Here is a 19,057-nt window from a genome sequence, read left to right on the forward strand (position 1 = left end):
CGGCGGGCCGCGGAGCTGGGGGAGGGGGGGCTGGCCCGGGGGGGTCAGGCCCCGGGAGTCAGCATGGCCCGGGGGGGCTGCGCGGCCCCCCCTCCCCAGCCCGTCCCTGGCCGGCCCCCCCCTTCCTGCGCCTCCCCCCGCCGGGGGGGTCTGAGGTGCGGGCCGGCGGATGCTGCAGGCCGAGGTCCCCCCCGCCCCCCCACGCGCCCTCTCTCCTCCGCCTCCTCCTCCTCTCCGCCTCCCCCCGCCACCTCGTCCTTTCTCTCCCGCACGCTGACATCACCATCCGGGGACTCCGGGCCCTTCCCCAAAGTTAACCCTTTCGGAGGGGGGAGGGAGGAGCGGGGGCAGGGGGCGGGCCTGGGATCTGGAGGGATGGAGAGGAGGCGGGAGGATGCTGGGATGCAGGAGAGACGATGGAGGGACAGAGATGCGGAGCAAACAGGCAGGGGCTGAGGTGGAGCTACACAAAGGGAGATGGAGTCTGACAGGAGTCAGGGGAAGAGACAGATGGCAAGGGAGATGGAGGCCGCCAGAAACAGGGATGGGGCAAGAGAGGGAGATGGGGGAACACGCAGGCAGCCAGAGACAGGCAGAGACAGGAGAGATGGGGGGTGGTCGGAGAGACAGGGAGATGGAGAAAAGGAGAGAAGGTGATGGGGAGAGACAGAGATGCAGAAAACCAGAGATAGAAATGGAGAGAGACCGAGATGAAGGGAAAGAGAGTTGGAGAGACAGGGAGTAGGGGGTGGGGGATAGAGGCAGAGAGATATGGAGAGACAGATGCGAAGAGAGATGAACAGAGAAAACAGAGCCAGAGATGGGGAGAGACCCAGAGTAATGGAGGGGAGACCACTGAGAGACAGCAGCGGAGACACAGAGAGATGGGGGAGAGAAATTAACAAAAATAGAGGGATGGGGGCAGAGAGGGGCAAGATGTAAAGGTAAGGCACAGGGGAAGATGGCAGGGGAGGATGGAGGGTCAGAGAGCAGGAGAAAAGTGGGAGAGAGAGATGGAAAGGGACCGGGGGGAGGAACAAAACGGAGAGACAGGTGGAGGGAGAACTGGAGAGAGACAGAGAGATGTAGAAAGAGAGACTGACAAAGAGAAATAGAGGTGGGGACCACAAAAGATGGGGGAGAGAACTGGAGAGAGACAGAGAGATGTAGAAAGAGAGACTGACAAAGAGTGATAGAGGTGGAGACCACAAAAGATGGGGGATACATACAGGTGAAGGGCTAGATGCTGGGGGGAGATGGGACAGATTGGAGGGGCAGAGAAAAGGGGAGACAGAAGCAGAGAGAGGGAAAGCATTTGGGGAATTGCTGATCCAAGGCTCATCTCTGTTCCCCCAGACCCACAAGCTGCCCACCCAGGCCTCCGTTCCCCACTAGCATCAGGACCCTGTATCCACCCACAGCCCAGGGTGCCGGTTTTTAGATCATCTTGGATCCATACCTCCATTTAGGATCCATGATCCTACGGAGAAACTTCCAGAACCCCTTGAGGTCCCTGTGTGTGTGTGTGTGTGTGTGTTTTATTTTTTATTTATTATTTATTTATTATTATTATTTTTTTTATTTTTGGCTGTGTTGGGTCTTCGTTTCTGTGTGAGGGCTTTCTCCAGTTGCGGCGAGTGGGGGCCACTCTTCATCGCGGTGCGCGGGCCTCTCACTATCGCGGCTTCTCCTGTTGCGGAGCAGAGACTCCAGACGCTCAGGCTCAGTAATTGTGGCTCACGGGCCCAGTTGCTCCGCGGCATGTGGGATCTTCCCAGACCAGGGCCCGAACCCGTGTCCCCTGCATTGGCAGGCAGATTCTCAACCACTGCGCCACCAGGGAAGCCCCCCTGTGTGTTTTTTTAGGCCCCTGTCTATTCTCTGTGCCCACCATTGGATCCCGTAGATCTTCATGTGGGCTCCAATATAATCATATGTCCCACTATAGCTCATCCATGTGCACAGCTAGATTTCCACGTGATCCGGGATTCCCCTGTATCAGACACCCAAAGGTGTTAGGCACCCATTTAATTTCCAAATCACCTATAGAGTGTACCCATGAACCTTAAGTCTCCTAGTCAACCACTTTCATTCGATGAATCTATACTTAGTGCCAAATCTAAGCCAGATACTGTTCCCAGTGTTGAGGGTACAGCAGGGAACCAAATCAACAAAGATCCCTGTCCTATGGAGCTCTCACTGCAGTGGATGAGGCCAGAGATAAACAAGATAAACAATCAAAATATATGGTATGTTGGGAAGTCCCTGGTGGTCCAGCGGTTAGGACTCCGTGCTTCCACTGCAGGGGGCACGGGTTCGATCCCTGTTAGGGGAACTAGGATCCCACAAGCCTCGCGGCCAAAAAACAAAACAAAGAAAACAAAACAAAAAAGCACAAAATATATGGTACGTTACAGAGTCGTGATCAGTGATAAAGAGGAAACTAAAGGAGGGAATGGGGACAGGAAATGTTTATTGAGTAATTTTCTACATGATTTTTTAAAAAAATATTTATTTATTTATTTATTTAGGCTGTGCTGGGTCTTAGTTGCGGCACGTGGGATCTTTGTTGCGGCATGCGGACTCTTAGTTGCAGCATGCATGCAGAATCTTGTTTCCTGACAAGGGACTGAACCTGGGCCCCCTGCATTGGGACCATGGAGTCTTACCCACCAGACCACCAGGGAAGTCCCTTTATATGATTTTCACTAGCGTGCCAAGAAAGGCCTCCTCAGTGAAGGGACACTGAAGAAAAATGAGGGTCAGAGCCATGTAGATAAAGTGCCAGGAGCCTTCCAGGCAGAGGAAACAGCAGTGCAAAGGTCCTGTGGCAGGAGTGTGCCCGGTGTGTTACGGGAAGATTGAAGGAGCCAGCGTAGCTGGAGGGGAACAGTGAGAGGAAATGAGGTGAGGAAGCAGATCAAATAGGGCCTTAGATGCAGGGTGACCAGGGAATTCCCTGGTGGTCCAGTGGTTAGAACTCGGCACTTTCACTGCTGGGGCCTGGGTTCGATCCCTGGTCAGGGAACTAAGATCCTGTAAGCCGCGTGGCCACAAAAAAAAAAAGAAAAAAGAAGCAGGGTGACCACATGTCCTGGTTTTTGTCTGTTATTCTGTAATTATTAATAGGGTCCGTTTTCACTCTCAAGTGTCTTGCTGTGGATGGGAAATTATATGATCATCCTTCTTACAGGTCACTGTAAAAGCTATGTCTTTTAGAGGGTACCTGGGGAATTTTCATCTAGGCTACCATTATATTAAACATATGTTCATATATGTAATGTCATATACAATTACATATTATATGGCATTATGTATAATAATATTTGTAAATAGTATTATAGCTAGATGGACTTGTACATATGTGTACATAAGTATATTAGGCTGAACAACGGGCCCCCAAAGATGTCCACATCCTAATTCTCAGAACCTGTGAATATGTCACTTACATGGCAAAATGGACTTTGCAGATGTGATTGAACTGAAAATCTTAGATGGGGAGGTTGTCCTGGTTATTTGGGTGGGACCTAAATGTAATCACAAGAGTTCTTATGAGGGAGGGGCATGAGGATCAGAGTCAGAGGAGGAGATGGGATAAGGAAAGAAACAGTAGCCAAAATGATGCAGCCACAATACAAAGAAAGTGGGCAGCCTCTAGATGCTGGAAAAGGCCAGGAAACAGATTCTCCCCTGGAGCCTCCAGAAGAAACACAACCGTGGTGACACCTTGAGTTTAACTATTTTAACTCAGTGAGACCCATTCCGGGCTTCTGAACTGTAAGGTTATAAATCTGTGTTGTTTTAAGTTTTTGGTAATTTGTTAACAGCAGCGACAGGAAATGGATACAATTGGATACCCAGGGGCCCAGACGCCTGTCTGATAGCTATCCTCCTCAGTGCTACACACATACACACACACACACACACACACACACACACGGCTTATATGTTTGGTCTTCCCATCTCTGTCCAAAAGATCACCGGGCACATCCCAGACCGAGCAGTGTGCTCAATATATCTGCGACTTGTGGGCTCCACCAAAGTTGAGTACAACCTTTTCCTGGAGTGGGAGGGCCTCTTATGGAAGCCTAGAACTAGGATTTCTCTAAGCCCAGCCCAAAGCAAACACCTCCAAAGACCAGGCACATTCCCAGACCTGAGCCCCAAATCTGGTGCAGGGAGGCCTCGAGCCGCCTAAACCACCTTGCCCGGCTTCAAGAATCACCTCCTTTGCACCTGGCAGGACTCAGGGAAGAAGATTCCACGAGGGAGACGCTGGAGGATAAGAGAGGTCCGCACAGGTGCTGCAGGTGGGGGTAACAGGCAGCCTCCTATGACGAAAGGGGAAATTGAGGCCAAGAAGGGGGTGGGACAGGCCAAACTCTGCCTGGGTCAGGTATTAGTGGTGAGAACCCAGGGCTCCAGTAAAAGACGGAATCGGGGCCCAGGTGCAGGGGAAAACACCCCGAGGGTGCGGGGACCCTCGCTACAGGCAACCACGGGGTGGGGCGGGGCCAGGAAGAGGGCGGGGCTTACCGGGGAGCGGCGGTACACGGGCACGGGGGCGGGGTTTAGCTGGGAGAGGGCGAAAGGCCTAGAACAGGGGCGGAGCCTTAAGTGGCGGCGAGGGGCAGAGTTTAGAACTGGGACAGGCTGCGTGGGTGTGGACGGGGTCTAGCCAAGGCGGAGCCAGACCGGGGGCGGGGCCTACACTAGGGCAGGGTGGAGCTTGCAATGAGGAGGAGGGGCTCATTAGGGGCGGGATCCGGGCAGGGCGCGGGGCTTACGCAAGAGCGTGAGCGCGAGGGGCGTGGCCTAGGTGAGGGGCCGGGCCGAGGGAAGTGTCCCGCCAGGTGGGAAGGACTTAAGAACCGGGAGAACTAGCCTCACGCCCAGGTACGGCCCTTAGTTGGGTGGCTGCGCCGGGAACTTCCGGGCGAGACCGTGAGTATTTCCGGTAAATATGGCGGCGCCCAGCATAGTCAGGTGCGGGCGGGTTTGTCTTTAGTAGCGGCGGCGACACGAGGCCCGGGAAGGTGAGGTCCGCCCCGCTCAGGCTCCCCTCTTCGGAGAGGAGGGAGGAGACTTGTTGCTAAGAAGACCACAGGGAGGGCTTGTTGCTCTGAAGGCTGGGCAGTGGGGTTGCTAAGAGACGGGAAGGACGGCAGTGGAAATGGAGGAGGGGGTTGCTAGGGACAGTGGGTGGGACCTGTTGCTAGGGAGGAAGGAGGGACTTGTGACTTTGGGGAAGGGTCCTGTTGGTATGAGGGAAGAAAAGAGGGCTGTGGTTAAAGGGGGTGTGGGCAGAGTGGTTTGGGGTCATGGGGGGCCGCGGAGCTCCTCTAAAACGCCACCTTATCAGCAGACCCCCCAGGAATCGACCTGCCAGGACGCCAGAGCTACCTCAGCGGGGACCATCCCCTACCCCAACACATTCTTCCCTTCTTTGAAAACAGCCCATGGCGAACCAAGGCTCCGGGAGCAGTCGCCTTCCCCTGGCGCTGCCCCCAGCCTCCCAGGGTTGCTCGTCAGGGGGCAGCGGCTCCTCCGCGGGCGGCTCCAGCAATCCCCCGCCACCGCGAAACCTCCAAGGCCTGCTGCAGATGGCCATCACGGCGGGCTCTGAAGAGCCAGACCCCCCTCCAGAACCCATGAGTGAGGAGGTAAAGGGTGGGGACCCAAGGAGCTGGGGTGAGGGACGAGGGGACAGATATCTGGGGAGGGGCGGGAGTCCCGCTGTGAAGGCATAGTAGACTGTATTTGTGCTCGATAGGGTTATTGCAGACTGGAGGTCAGATCCCTGGATCCCCGCACTGTGCTGGGAGGCAGAGAGTCTTATGCTAAAAAGAAAAAGCAAGGGCTCTCCAGAGCCAGACAGACATGGATTCAGCATCATACAGCTGTGTGACCTTGGGTATATCACTTCATGTTTCTGAGCGTCGGGTTCTTTAGTAGCAAGTTGATGTTGATGATAAGAATAACAGTGGTACTTCACAGGGTAGTTCTGAGGTTCCAGTTGAAGTAGGGCTCAACACAGCACCTGGCACATAGGTCGTGCTCCTGAAGGCAGCAGGATATTCTGATTAAGAACACAGGCTCTGTGGACAGACCGCTTAGGTTTGACTTAAGGCTTTGTGGATGGCTGACTATGTGACCTTGGGCAAGTCGCACTTTTCCGTGCCTCCATTTTGTCATCTGTGAAGTGGGAATAACAGTAATCCTTAACCATGGAAGGTTGTTTCGGAGATTAATAGCAATATTTGTTATACATGATGTTTAGTTGGCGATGACAAGTACAGTATACAAAATATGGTGCTAATTCAGTTACATCCATGATGTCATTGAACCTCTAGGACCATGAGGTAGGCAACAGGCACAGAAAGATTAACATCTTGCCCAAATTTATCCAGGACAGTGACCACGGAGCCTGGCCAAAAAAACAAAACACCAGCGGCCAGTTTTCAGCGCTTATCTTATTTGACCTACTAGCAGCATTTGATTACTACCCCCTCCCCTTGAGTTCTTTCTTCATTTGGCACCTGGAACAACATGGTTTTCTGCTTTTCATCCCGCTCGCTGGCTCTTCTTCCCCGTCTCCTCTGTTGGTTCGTCCTCATTCCCCAGCCTCTTAACCATGGAGCACACCAGGACTCTCTCTTCTACCCTCACTTCCTGTGTGATCTCATGTTGACGTTTTCCTCTGATGATTCTCAAATTTATATCTCTAGGCCAGTGGTGCTCTCCTGGGGGGGCAGTTTTAACCACGTTTGGCAATGGGTGGAAACATTTCTTGTTGTCGCAAATTGGTGGGGTTGGGGGGGTGGGAGGTGGGGGCAGTGCTACTGGCGTCTGGTGGGTGGAAGCCAGGGATGTTGCTCTACATCCTACGGTGCACAGGACGACCCCCACCGCAGGACAATCCAGCTCAAAGTGTCAGCAGAGTCGAGGTTGAGAAATCCTCGAGGTTGAGATCAAGGCTGGACCTCCTCCCTGAACTTCAGGCAGCGTACTCAACATTTGGCCTCGGGTGTGTCATGGATCCCTCAAACTTAACAAGTTCAGAAATGAGCTCTAATCTCTACTCCTCTCACTCCGCAGCTGCTTCTCTTGCAGTCTTCCCCACCTCCTTCTAGTTGTTCAGGACAAAAACCTAGGTGTCCCTGACCCCTCGTTTTCTCTCACGCCACACAGCCAGTCTCTCCATAGATCTAGCGCCTAGAAAAGAGTCTGTCAGTAGAGAAGGTGCCCGGTAGGTGTGTGTTGATTGAAGGACACTCAGCTCTCAGATGTTGGCTGTTATTATTATTATTTTTTTTATTTTTATTTTTTATTTTAATTTATTTATTTATTTTATTTTTGGCTGTGTTGGGTCTTCGTTTCTGTGCGAGGGCTTTCTCTAGTTGTGGCAAGCGGGGGCCACTCTTCATCGCAGTGCGCGGGCCTCTCACTGTCGCGGCCTCTCTTGTTGCGGAGCACAGGCTCCAGACGCGCAGGCTCAGTAGTTGTGGCTCACGGGCCCAGTTGCTCCGCGGCATGTGGGATCTTCCCAGACCAGGGCTCGAACCCGTGTCCCCTGCATTGGCAGGCGGATTCTCAACCACTGCACCACCAGGGAAGCCCTGGCTGTTATTACTAATGACTGTTATTCCTGAGTTGATTATTGATGAGGTTTGCTTCTTTCCCCCGCCCTCCCGCTCCGCCTCACCCCCCAGAGGCGCCAGTGGCTGCAGGAGGCCATGTCGGCTGCCTTCCGGGGCCAGCGGGAAGAGGTGGAGCAGATGAAGAACTGCCTCCGAGTGCTGTCCCAGCCCACGCCCCCCTCAGCTGGTGAGGCTGAACTGGCTGCTGACCAGCAAGAGCGCGAGGGGGCCCTGGAGCTGCTGGCCGACCTGTGCGAGAACATGGACAACGCTGCAGGTACCGCCGGGCCCGCTCCAGCCTGCCCCCAGCCTCCAGGGCCCTGTCCCTCTGCCTTCCGGTCTCCCTTCTGTCTCTTGCCTCCTCCTCCTCAGCCCTGGGTCCTGCTGCAGCCCAGCCCTTGTCCTTTGTCTCAGGGACCACACAGCCAGCCTCCTCCCAGCCTCCCAGCCTCACCCCTCCAGTCTGGCTCCGACTCAGGCCCCAGGTGAGACTGCCCTGTCCCTCCCTGCTTGGTCCGCTTGCCATCAGGAGCAGCGATGGCGCCAGGTTCAGTCCACCACCTCCCTGATGCTCTGAGACTGACCATTTCACCCTAGTCTGCTGGGAGTCCATTGCCACTCCCTAGAGTAAGAGACAGGAGGTGGTCCTGGATGCGGTAGTCAGAGAAGGCCTGCCCGAGGAGTGACATTTGATCAGAGACCTGAAGTGAGGGCGTGAGTCATGGGATTGGCTCTGGAAAAAGCATTCCAGGCAGAGGAAATGACCAGGGCAAAGGCCCTGAGGTGGGAACTTGCCTGGCCTGTGTGGGAACAGCAGTGAAGCCAGCAGAGTGAGTGAGGGGCGAGGGCTAGGAAGTGACACTGGGCATACAGGGGCTCACGGGCCAAGGCTGGCGCTGTGGGTTTTATTTTAAATGCCGAGAAGCCAATAGAAGGATGAGTGGTCACTTCCACTTGGAGGGGTGTGGTGTGGTCGTTGATGGTGTGGATTTGTCTGTTCCGGACATTTTAGGTACATGGAATAGTAGAATATGTCACCTTTTGTGACTGGCTTCCTTCACTGAAGGTGATGTTTTCAAGGTTCTTCCATGTCGTAGCTGTATCAGAACTTTCTTACTTTTTGTGGCTGACCGAGACGCCAGTGTGTGGATGGGCTACATGTTGCTTATTCGTTCATCAGTTGACGGGCATTTGGGTCACTTCCCCCTTTGGTTATAGTAAATAACGCTGCTGTAAACACTGGTGTACAAGCATGTGTTCAAGTTTCTGCTTTCGATGCTTTTAGATATATATGTAAGAGTTGTCACAGGGTGACTCTGTATTTAACTTTTTGAAGACCCGCCAAGCTCACCAATACAGGAAACAGGTGGTAGGCTATAGTTTGCGGACTTCTAGTGTGTTGTGTTCTTCTCCCACAGGGGATGTTCTGATTGTCACAAAGACTGGGGGTCAGAGCTGGAATTTAGTGGTCTGGAGCCTGGGACCCTGACCCTCCAATGCTGACATTGTTGAGACACACTGGCCTTGGACAGACCCCCAGTTGGGTGCTTAGAGAGAGCCAGCCCTTGGAGGCAGGCTCCCCTCAGCCTCACCTGGTGTATTTGTCCAGTTGGGCTGCCGTAACAAAGCACCACAGACTGGGGACTTAAACAACAGAAATCTCTTCTCTCACAGTTCTGGAGGCTGGAAGTCCAAGGGTTGATTTCGTCTGAGGCCCCTCTCCTTGGCTTGTGTATGGGGGCCTTCTTCCTCTGTCCTCATGTGGTCTTCCCTCTGTGCATGTCTGTGTCCTAATCTCCTCTTTTTTATAAGGCCCCCAGTCATATTGGATTAGGGCCCCATCCCATGACACCGTTTCACTTCAATCACCTCTTTAAAGCCCTGTCTCCAGATAGAGACATATTTTGAGGCCCTGGGGGTTCAGGCTTCAATGTAAATCCGGGGGGACACAGCTCAGCCCATCACCCCTGGCCCGTCTGCTCCCCTCTCTCCACACAGACTTCTGCCAGCTGTCCGGCATGCACCTGCTGGTGGGCCGCTACCTGGAGGCGGGGCCCGCGGGGCTGCGGTGGCGGGCGGCGCAGCTCATCGGCACGTGCAGCCAGAACGTGGCAGCCATCCAGGAGCAGGTGCTGGGCCTTGGCGCACTGCGCAAGCTGCTGCGCCTGCTGGACCGGGACCCCCGCGACGCCGTGCGCGTCAAGGCCCTCTTCGCCATCTCCTGTGAGTGTCCCGGGGGCTGCCGGGGAGGGGCTCGGGTCCCTAGGGCCGGTGCCAGCTTCCGGATCTGCTTCGGGGCAGAGGGAGAGGGGCCTCGTGTGTTCGTTTATCCCCAGTACCTGCCGGGGCTCTGCTGGGTGCTGGGAACAGAGAGCGGTGAGCTTGCCACGCCCGCCGCTGGTCAGAGAGCCAGAGCCTCACAACACGGGACGAGGCCCAGCTTGAGTGCTCTTAGGCCCCTCAGGGCTCTCAGTCTTGGCACTGTTGACATTTGGGGCCCCGATCACTCCTTGTCATGGGGGGGTCCTCTCGGGGGGGTCCTCTCGGGGGCTGCTTGAGCGTCATCACAACTCAAGCCGGGCAGCCGGCTTCTCCCAGAAAATGCAATCCAGGACGCCAGGCAGCAGCTACAGGAGCTATCAATTCAACGCCCTTTATCTTTTTTTTTTTTTCCTCTTTTTTGGTACCTCTTAAAACCCACCCCTGTCTTGTCCCTCCCCGCTTCCCTCTCCTCACTGGTAACCACTAGTTTGTTCTCCACATCTGTGAGTCTGCTTCTTTTTTGTTATATTCAATAGTTTGTTTTATTTTATTTTATTTTTTAAAAAGTATTTTATTTATTTATTTATTTATTTGGTTGTACCGGGTCTTAGTTGTAGCAGGCGAACTCTTAGTTGCAGCATGTGTGTGGGATCTACTTCGCTGACCGGGGATCGAACCCAGGCCCCCTGCATGGGGAGCGCAGAGTCTTAACCACTGCGCCACCAGGGAAGTTCCTCAATAGTTTGTTTTATTTTTTAGATTCCACATATAAGTGATAACATACCATATTTGTCTTTCTCTGTCTGACTTATTTCACTGAGCATAATACCTCCAAATCCATCCATGTTGTTGCAAATGACAAAATTTCATTTTTTTCTTATGGCTGAGGCCTTTTATTTTTATTTATTTATTTTAAAAATTTATTTATTTTATTTATTTTTATTTTTGGCTGCATTGGGTCTTCGTTGCTGCGCGCGGGCTTTCTCTAGTTGTGGCGAGCGGGGGCTGCTCTTCCATGCGGTGCACAGGCTTCTCATTGCGGTGGCTTCTCTTGTGGCAGAGCACGGGCTCTAGGTGCTCAGGCTTCAGTAGTTGTGGCTCGCGGGCTCTAGAGCGCAGGCTCAGTAGTTGTGGCACACAGGCTTAGTTGCTCCACGGCATGTGGGATCTTCCCGGACCAGGGCTCAAACCCGTGTCCTCTGCATTGGCAGGCGGATTCTTAACCACTGCGCCAACAGGGAAGCCCGAGGCCTTTTATATTTTTTAAAACTGATGTAAAATTCACATAACTATTTTAGAGTGTACAATTCAGTGGCATCTGTCTTCTTTTTTAGGGGGGTGGGCACAGCTGCAGGGTATGCCATCATGTGGCCGCTACCATTTGGAAAGTGCTTAGGACAGGCCAGCCCTGGTGCTACGAGCCCTTTGCTTGGTCGGTCTCCTGACTGCTCCTGCCGCCCGCTGCATAGAGGCTCACAGAGGTTCACCCTCCGGCCCGAGACCAGGAGAAGGCCAGGTGGAGGAGTGTGTGAGAGCTGCGGAGGAGGTGGGTGGGGGAGCCCCCGGGGAGATGCATCTCCAGGCCACTGGCACCTGGTGGGCTCAGGCCAGGGTTGCTGCCCCCACGACACAGAATGACCTGTACCCACGTGTCAGCTCTGCCCAGTGGCGAGGCCCTGGAGCGAAGGGAAGTGGTTGCCCCTGGACACGTCGTGAAGGCAGAGCCAGTGGGCTGTGCCTGCCGAGCGGACGTGGAGGGTCGTCATGTCTTCCCCTCACCATCCGCCTGTCCTTTTTTTTATTTTTTAAATTGAGTAATGTTTTGTTTAACCCCATATATCCAAATTATTATCATTATGTGGAGTATTAATGAGATATTTTACATCTTTTTTTTTTCACTCTACGTCTGTGAAACCCGGTGTACCTCCTACATGTAAAGCACGTCTCACCTCAGGCTGTATTTTCAGCGGTCAGTGTGGAGTGTGGTTCTAGTGAGGGGACGAAGTTGTGCTTAATGGGAACATGCTGTACCGCTGCTTCACTTTTTTACCCTAAACTGAAATAAAATAAACTCAAATGAGATTAACAACTCAGGTCCTCAGTGGCACTTGCCACATGTCAGGGATTTACTGGCCACGGGTTTCTGGGGGCTCCCATCTATCCTGGCCTAGACCCTGCCCAAGTGGGCGCCTCCTTGGTGTTGCACCCCTCAGGCTGGTTCTGTCATACTCGGAGGCCTTCCACGGTGCCTGTCACCCTCACGAAGTAGTCTGGCTCTCTGGGTCTTAGTTGCCTCATCAGTAAAATGGGATTCCTAGAGCACTCACCTACTAGGGTGGTTTTGAGGATTAAAAAGAGATAATGTTCCCATCAATGGATGGATGGATTAAAAAAACGTGGCTTATTCATACAATGGGATACTATTCAACCATTAAAAGGAATGAAATATTGATTCATGCTGTAACCTGGACGAGCCTAGAAAACATGCTGAGTGAAAGAAGCCAACCACAGAAGACCACATAGTGTTTGATTCCATTTATATGAAATGTCCGGAAGAGACAAATTCATAGATATGGAAAGCGGATTAGTGGTTGCCAGTTGGGGGAGGGACCGCTAACAGGTATGGGGCTTCTTTTGGGAGTGATGAAAATATTCTGGAGTTAGATAGTTATGGTAAGCCAACCTTGTGAATATACTAAAAACCACTGAATTGTATACTTTAAAAAGGTAAATTGTACAGACTGTGGAATTATATCGCAATTAAAAATAATTTTTTTTTAAAGTACTCTGCTCTTTTTTTAAAAAAATAAATTTATTTATTTATTTATTTTTGGCTGCCTTGGGTCTTCGTTGCTGCGCGCGAGCTTTCTCTAGTTGCGGCGAGCGGGGGCTACTCTTCGTTGCGGTGTGTGGGCTTCTCGTTGAGGTGGTTTCTCTTGTTGTGGAGCACAGGCTCTAGGCGTGTGGGCTTCAGTAGTTGTGGCACACGGGCTCAGTAGTTGTGGCTCGCGGGCTGTAGAGCACAGGCTCAGTAGTTGTGGCACATGGGCTTAGTTGCTCCGCGGCATGTGGGATCTTCCTGGACCAGGGCTTGAACCCGTGTCCCCTGCATTGGCAGGTGGATTCTTAACCACTGCACCACCAGGGAAGTCTCTAAATTAAAAATACTTAAAGGTAATGCTTGCGAAGCATGGGCCCATAGAAATCGATGATGATGAGGATGGTGATGATAAGGATGGTGATGATACTGATGACGATATTGGTGGTAATGATGGTGATGAAGGTGATGGTCTTGATGGTGATGATTGTGGTGTTTATGGTGGTGATGGTAGTGGTGATGATGGTGGGTGATGATGATCATGGTGATGGTGGTGGGTGATGATGGTGGTGATGGTGATGATACTGATGACGATATTGGTGATGATGATGGTGATGAAAGTGATGGTCTTGATGGTGATAATTGTGGTGTTTATGGTGGTGATGGTAGTGGTAATGATGGTAATGATGATACTGGTGATGATGGTGGTGATGGTAATGATGATGGTGGGTGATGATGGTAGTGGTGATAATGGTGATGATGCTGATGGTGATTACTGGGGATGGTGATGGTCACGGTGATGATGGTGATGATGATGAGTGTGGTGTTTATGGTGGTGATGGTAGTGGTGATGATGGTAATGATGATGATATTGGTGGTGATGATGGTGGGTGGTGACAGTAATGATGGTGGTGATGATGGTGATGGTGAGATAATGGTGACGATAATGGTGGCAGTGGTGACTGTCACCTCAAGGCCCCGCCTTCCCCCCTCCCCAGGCCTGGTCCGGGAGCAGGAGGCTGGGCTGCTGCAGTTCCTCCGCCTGGACGGCTTCTCTGTGTTGATGCGGGCCATGCAGCAGCAGGTGCAAAAGCTCAAGGTCAAGTCGGCGTTCCTGCTGCAGAACCTGCTGGTGGGCCACCCTGAACACAAAGGTGGGGTGGCCAGGGCAGGGAGCTGGGATGGTTCCTGGCGGGGAGTGCACGGGGGAAGGGACTGCCCCTCTGACCCCGTGGCCCTTCCCCAGGGACCCTGTGCTCCATGGGCATGGTCCAGCAGCTGGTGGCCCTCGTCCGGACAGAACACAGCCCCTTCCATGAGCACGTGCTTGGAGCCCTGTGCAGGTGCGCTGGGGCCCAAAAGGACTGGCCCTCCATGGGGGCTAAAGGGTTTAGGGTCAGAGAGGAGTGGGAACCACAGCGCTGGCCCTCCCTGAGCCTCAGTTTCCTCACCTTTGGGGGCTGCCGCAGCGGCCTGGGGAGGAGGGGGAGAGTCTTTCTTACACTCATACTCCCCCATCCCCCACACAAAGTACAAGCAGATTGGAGTCTTAAAACACGACGGAACGGAGAAGCTGGACAGGCAGGCAGCAGCTCTCACGTGTGGAGGCGGCTCCAGGCCAGGCACCGTGCTGAGTGCACAAAGTCCCTGGGGCGGGGCGGGGACAGGAGTGAAGTCCACGGTGCAGGTGGGGAAACTGAGGCCCAGTGTGGGGGAGCGGCTTGCCCAGGCTCCCGTGGTTCGGGGTGCTGTGCAGAGCCAGGTCCCAAGGACTGCTCTCCTGTGCCCGCAGCTTGGTGACGGACTTCCCCCAGGGTGTGCGGGAGTGCCGGGAGCCCGAGCTGGGCCTGGAGGAGCTTCTGCGGCACCGGTGCCAGCTGCTGCAGCAGCACGAGGAGTACCAGGTACTGCTGACGGGGGTGGGGGGTGGGGGCGGGGGCGCTGGCCCGGGGGACCCGCCCGTGTTTTGCGGGAGGGGCCAGCCTGGTGCCTGCCTTCTGCGTCTCTGTGGTCTCTTCTCTTCGCCCACGCTTTTGTTTACATCCTCTTTGCAATTCGTGTGTTTCTCTAGTCATCATTCAGCAAACATTTATTGCCCCCCCTCCCATGTGCCTCGTGCTGTGTTAGCACTGGGGGGATTGCAAGGAGAACCAGAAGCTCGGGGTTTTGAGAGTTAAAGAGTTAACGAATTCATTTAATTTTTTTTTTTTTTTTTTGGCCATGACTCACAGCTTGCGGGATCTTAGTTCCCCAAGCAGGGATGGAACCTGTAACCCCTGCAGTGGAAGCTTGGAGTCCTAACCGCTGGACCGCCAGGGAATTCCCCCAAACTCATCTAATTATTATCCAAATTATTTAATATTGTTGTTTATATCATATCATTCAAATATTTAAGTATTTGTTAGATTGATAAATAAGTAAATGATAAATAGCAACAAATTAAATATTTGATTAAATAGGTAACTAATATGTGATAAATAATTCATTAGCTATTTAATTAGATAAAGGGTAACAAGTGATAAATAACAATAAATAATTCACTAAATAGTTAAATAGATAAGTAACAAGTGATAACAAATAACTCATTAGATACTAATTATATAGATATTGAGTAACAAGTGATAAATAACAACTCAGATATTTAAATAGATAAGTAACAAATAAGTGATAAAGAGCAACTAATTACATATTCAGTAGTTATTTAATTATTTAAAGGATTAAGTGATTTAGTTAACTTTACTTAAGTAATTTATCCAGCCATTATAGTACCGCCCAGACGCTGGTGCTTCAGCAGAGCTGGACACAGCAAACGTGCCAGCTTCTTGGGACTTCCATTCTGCTGAGATCATTCCTCTGTGGACACCATCAGGTGTTTACAGAAGGGTGCTGGGCACTGGGTGTGAGGAGCGGGGGTGACTGGGAGAGGCACAGTGCCCGCCCCCAGGTGCTCGCCCCCTTACCTTGTCACGGGAACCCGTGGAGATTTGTGCCCGTGGGGGGCAGGGGAAGGCCTGGCCCTCGTCCGGCCTGTGGTTTTAGCCGTCCTTGCTTGATGTATCCATGTGTTTGTTCCCTGAGCCTCTGGTGTGCCAGATCCTGGTACCAGACCATGAGACCAACCTGGTGAGGGAAGCCTCGTGTGAACCGGCCAACATGCCATTTTTTTTATTTTCAAAACAAATTTTAACAGCTTTATTGAGGTATAATTTACCTATATTGAAAGTGTGCAATGTGAGAAGTTTTACATATGTATACAGCTGTGGAAACCTTCATTTTTCCATCAGGGGCAGGTCACCCATGTGCCAGGTCCCAACCTGAGCACTGGAGATTTGGTGAGGAGCAAAGGGATACAGCCTTGGTTCTCATGGGGCTCATAGGGTAACAGATAAAAATGTAGACAAACATACACACAAATATATATTTACAGATACATACATATCTATCTATCTATACACACACATGTGTAATATGTATCTGTATATAATTTAACATATACTGTTGTGTATAATATGACATGAGAAAGTTAGAACTACAGTGAGGAAAAATTAAACCAGTGAGGGGTTAGAGAATGGTGGGCTGTGATATTTTAGGTAAGGTGGTGCATTTGTTTCCTAGAGCTGCTGTAACAGAGTACCACACACTGGCTGGCTTAACACAGAAATGTATTCTCTCACAGTTCTGGGGAACAGAAGTCTGAAGTCAAGGTGTCAGCAAGACCATGCTCCCTCTGAAGGTTCTAGGGAAGAATCTTTCCTTGTCTCTTCCAGCTTCTAGTAGTTGCTGGCAGTCCTTGACGTTCCTTGGCTTATGGATACATCTGTCACTCTGATTTCTGCCTCTGTTTTCACATGGCCTTCTTTCTCCCCTATGTGTCTGTCTTAGAACTCTTTCCAGATATGTAAATAGAGGTGTGCTTTAATTTCAGTGTAATTCAATATTATAATTGCATAGTATTCTCTAAAGTGACTACATCATGATTTAGCCAGTCCTCTTTTGTAGGTATTTTTGTGGGCCCTGTGTAGAGTTAAATTAATTGGTGCTTTTTGAATAGGCCCCATAGTCATGTGGTTCAGAATTCAAGATGCATGAGAGGATAAACAGTGAAAAGTCTCCCTCCTACCCCATTCCTATCTACCCAGTTCTTCCTGTGGCCTTCCTAAGATCGTCTGTGCACATACAAGGAAATGTACATATCAATTCTCTTCCTCTTCCTCTCTTCATTTTGTATAAATTCAGCCTATTCTGACCACTATTCTGCTCTTGCCGTATTCCCTTTCATAACATCTCCACGAGTGTGTTTCCTGTTGGTGCCTATGGCTCTATCCTCTTGGAGTTTGTTTCCACTCTTTCACTACTATCAACTCTGTTAAAAGAATAACCTTTTACACATGTAACTTCAGGAGTATGTCTATAGAACAATTTCTAGAAAGGGGAAGGCTGGGTTAAGGTAGGTTAAAGATGAAGTTACAGGGTTTAAGCGCCATGTCCTTAGCTGTTGCCAAGTTGTTCTCCATAGAAGTTGAACCAGTCGACACTGCAGCCATGAGGGTGCTCAACTTTCCCACATGCTGGCCGGGATAGGGTGCATCAAGCCATTTGACCTTTCTTCAAGCTTTTTCCTCAAGCCATTTGACCTTTCTTCAAGCTTATTGGTGAAAAGCAGTATTCCAGTCCAATTTATGTTTGCATTTTTCCCGTGAGCGAAGTTGGGCATCTTTTTCCTTTTTCTGTGAACTACTCATTCATATCCTTCGCCCATTTATCTAATGAGTGGTGGTTTTGCAACTGATTCATTAAAGCTCTATTTTTTTTAAAAATTTATTTATTTATTTATTTATTTTTGGCTGCGTTGGGTCTTTGTTGCTGCCTGCGGGCTTTTTCTCTAGTTGGAGCCAGCGGGGGCTACTCTCTGTTGCGGTGCGCGGGCTCCTCATTGCGGTGGCTTCTCTTGTTGCAGAGCACCGGCTCTAGGCGCGCGGGCTTCAGTAGTTGTGGCTCACGGGCTCTAGAGCGCAGTCTCAGTAGTTGTGGCGCACGGGCTTAGTTGCTCCGCGGCATGTGGGATGTTCCCGGACCAGGGCTCGAACCCGTGTCCCCTGCATTGGCAGGCGGATTCTTTTTTAATTTTTATTTTTATTTATTTATTTATTTATTTATTTATCTATGGCTGTGTTGGGTCTTCATTTCTGTGCGAGGGCTTTCTCTAGTTGCGGCAAGTGGGGGCCACTCTTCATCGCGGTGCGTGGGCCTCTCATTATCGCGGCCTGTCTTGTTGCGGAGCACAGGCTCCAGACGCGCAGGTTCAGCAATTGTGGCTCACGGGCCCAGCCGCTCCGCGGCATGCGGGATCCTCCCAGACCAGGGCCCGAACCCGTGTCCCCTGCACTGGCAGGCAGACTCCCAACCACCGCACCACCATGGAAGCCCGGCAGGCGGATTCTTAACCACCGCGTCACCAGGGAAGCCCCCATTAAAGCTCTTGAAGTATAAAGCATGTTAGCCGTTTGTGATGAGTTGCAAATATTTTTCACCCCAAATTGTTGTTTTTCTTTCACTTTTGTTTCTGCATCTTTTTGCTATGCAGATACCTTTTATGTTTATGTGGTCCAATCTATCAGTGCTTCTTTCTTGGTCTCTGGAGTTTGTATCCATGGAAGGGGTTTTAAGTAGGGATTAATCGAGGTTGGTCATTTCTGGGAGTTAGGAAAAGCTGGAGGGGGCTGATGTGAGGACAGACCAGTGGGGTGAGACAGGAAGCTTCTGGGGTGGTGGGTGGGAGGGAAGAGGAGCCGTTTCTGCGGGCAAAGCTGGTGAAGGCAGGGGGTGGCCTCTGCACTCAGGGCTCCCAATCTCACACCCCAATCCAGGAGGAGCTGGAGTTCTGCGAAAAGTTGCTACAGACCTGTTTCTCCACCCCGACGGACGACATCATGGATCGGTGAAACCCGGTGGCTTCTCTTCCTCTCTTTGTGGGAACCCCAGGCCTCCTGACTCCCCCTCACCCACGAGGCCCTCTCCCAAAGGAGAGCAGGGCCTTGTTGGTGCCAGGGCGTGTCAGCCCGTCTCTTCTCAGCCCTCAGGAGGGGCGCTGAAAAAGGCACTGGCTCCTTGGACCCCACCTCTCGCGCACTCTCACTCCATTCCCCCTTCTCGTGTCCACACTGGTCTTCCAGTAAAGGTGTTTCTCCTCCACCACCTCCTTCACTGCCACCTTTGTCACCTCCCCTGGAGAGTGCCTTGGTTGGGGAGGAGGGGCACGATCTTAGGGGACGTGGGGAGCCATGGAGGGAACAGCAGCGGGCGGAACCTGGGAATAATAAAAGTGTTGCTATCTAAA

At 51.7% G+C, this 19,057-nt stretch overlaps 1 protein-coding gene across 10 annotated transcripts; it reads left to right on the forward strand.

Moving 5' to 3' along the window:
- The first annotated feature begins 4,802 nt into the window (after nucleotides 1-4,802).
- On the forward strand, nucleotides 4,803-19,057 carry HSPBP1 (HSPA (Hsp70) binding protein 1). Of its 10 annotated transcripts, none has more exons than XM_059905759.1 (8): nucleotides 4,803-4,896; nucleotides 5,457-5,663; nucleotides 7,713-7,917; nucleotides 9,639-9,863; nucleotides 13,719-13,874; nucleotides 13,967-14,063; nucleotides 14,513-14,624; nucleotides 18,588-19,057. In XM_059905759.1, the coding sequence occupies exons 2-8, from the start codon at nucleotides 5,460-5,462 to the stop codon at nucleotides 18,660-18,662; spliced, it is 1,074 nt and encodes a 357-aa protein (XP_059761742.1). In that variant the 5' UTR covers nucleotides 4,803-4,896; nucleotides 5,457-5,459; the 3' UTR covers nucleotides 18,663-19,057. The 10 variants fall into 10 exon arrangements, with proteins under 10 accessions (XP_059761742.1, XP_059761739.1, XP_059761741.1 ...); XM_059905756.1 differs by having other exon boundaries at nucleotides 4,834-4,896; nucleotides 5,366-5,663; XM_059905758.1 differs by having other exon boundaries at nucleotides 4,843-4,944.

Source organism: Balaenoptera ricei, chromosome 19, assembly GCF_028023285.1.
Source record: "Balaenoptera ricei isolate mBalRic1 chromosome 19, mBalRic1.hap2, whole genome shotgun sequence".
Classification (NCBI taxonomy): domain Eukaryota; kingdom Metazoa; phylum Chordata; class Mammalia; order Artiodactyla; family Balaenopteridae; genus Balaenoptera; species Balaenoptera ricei.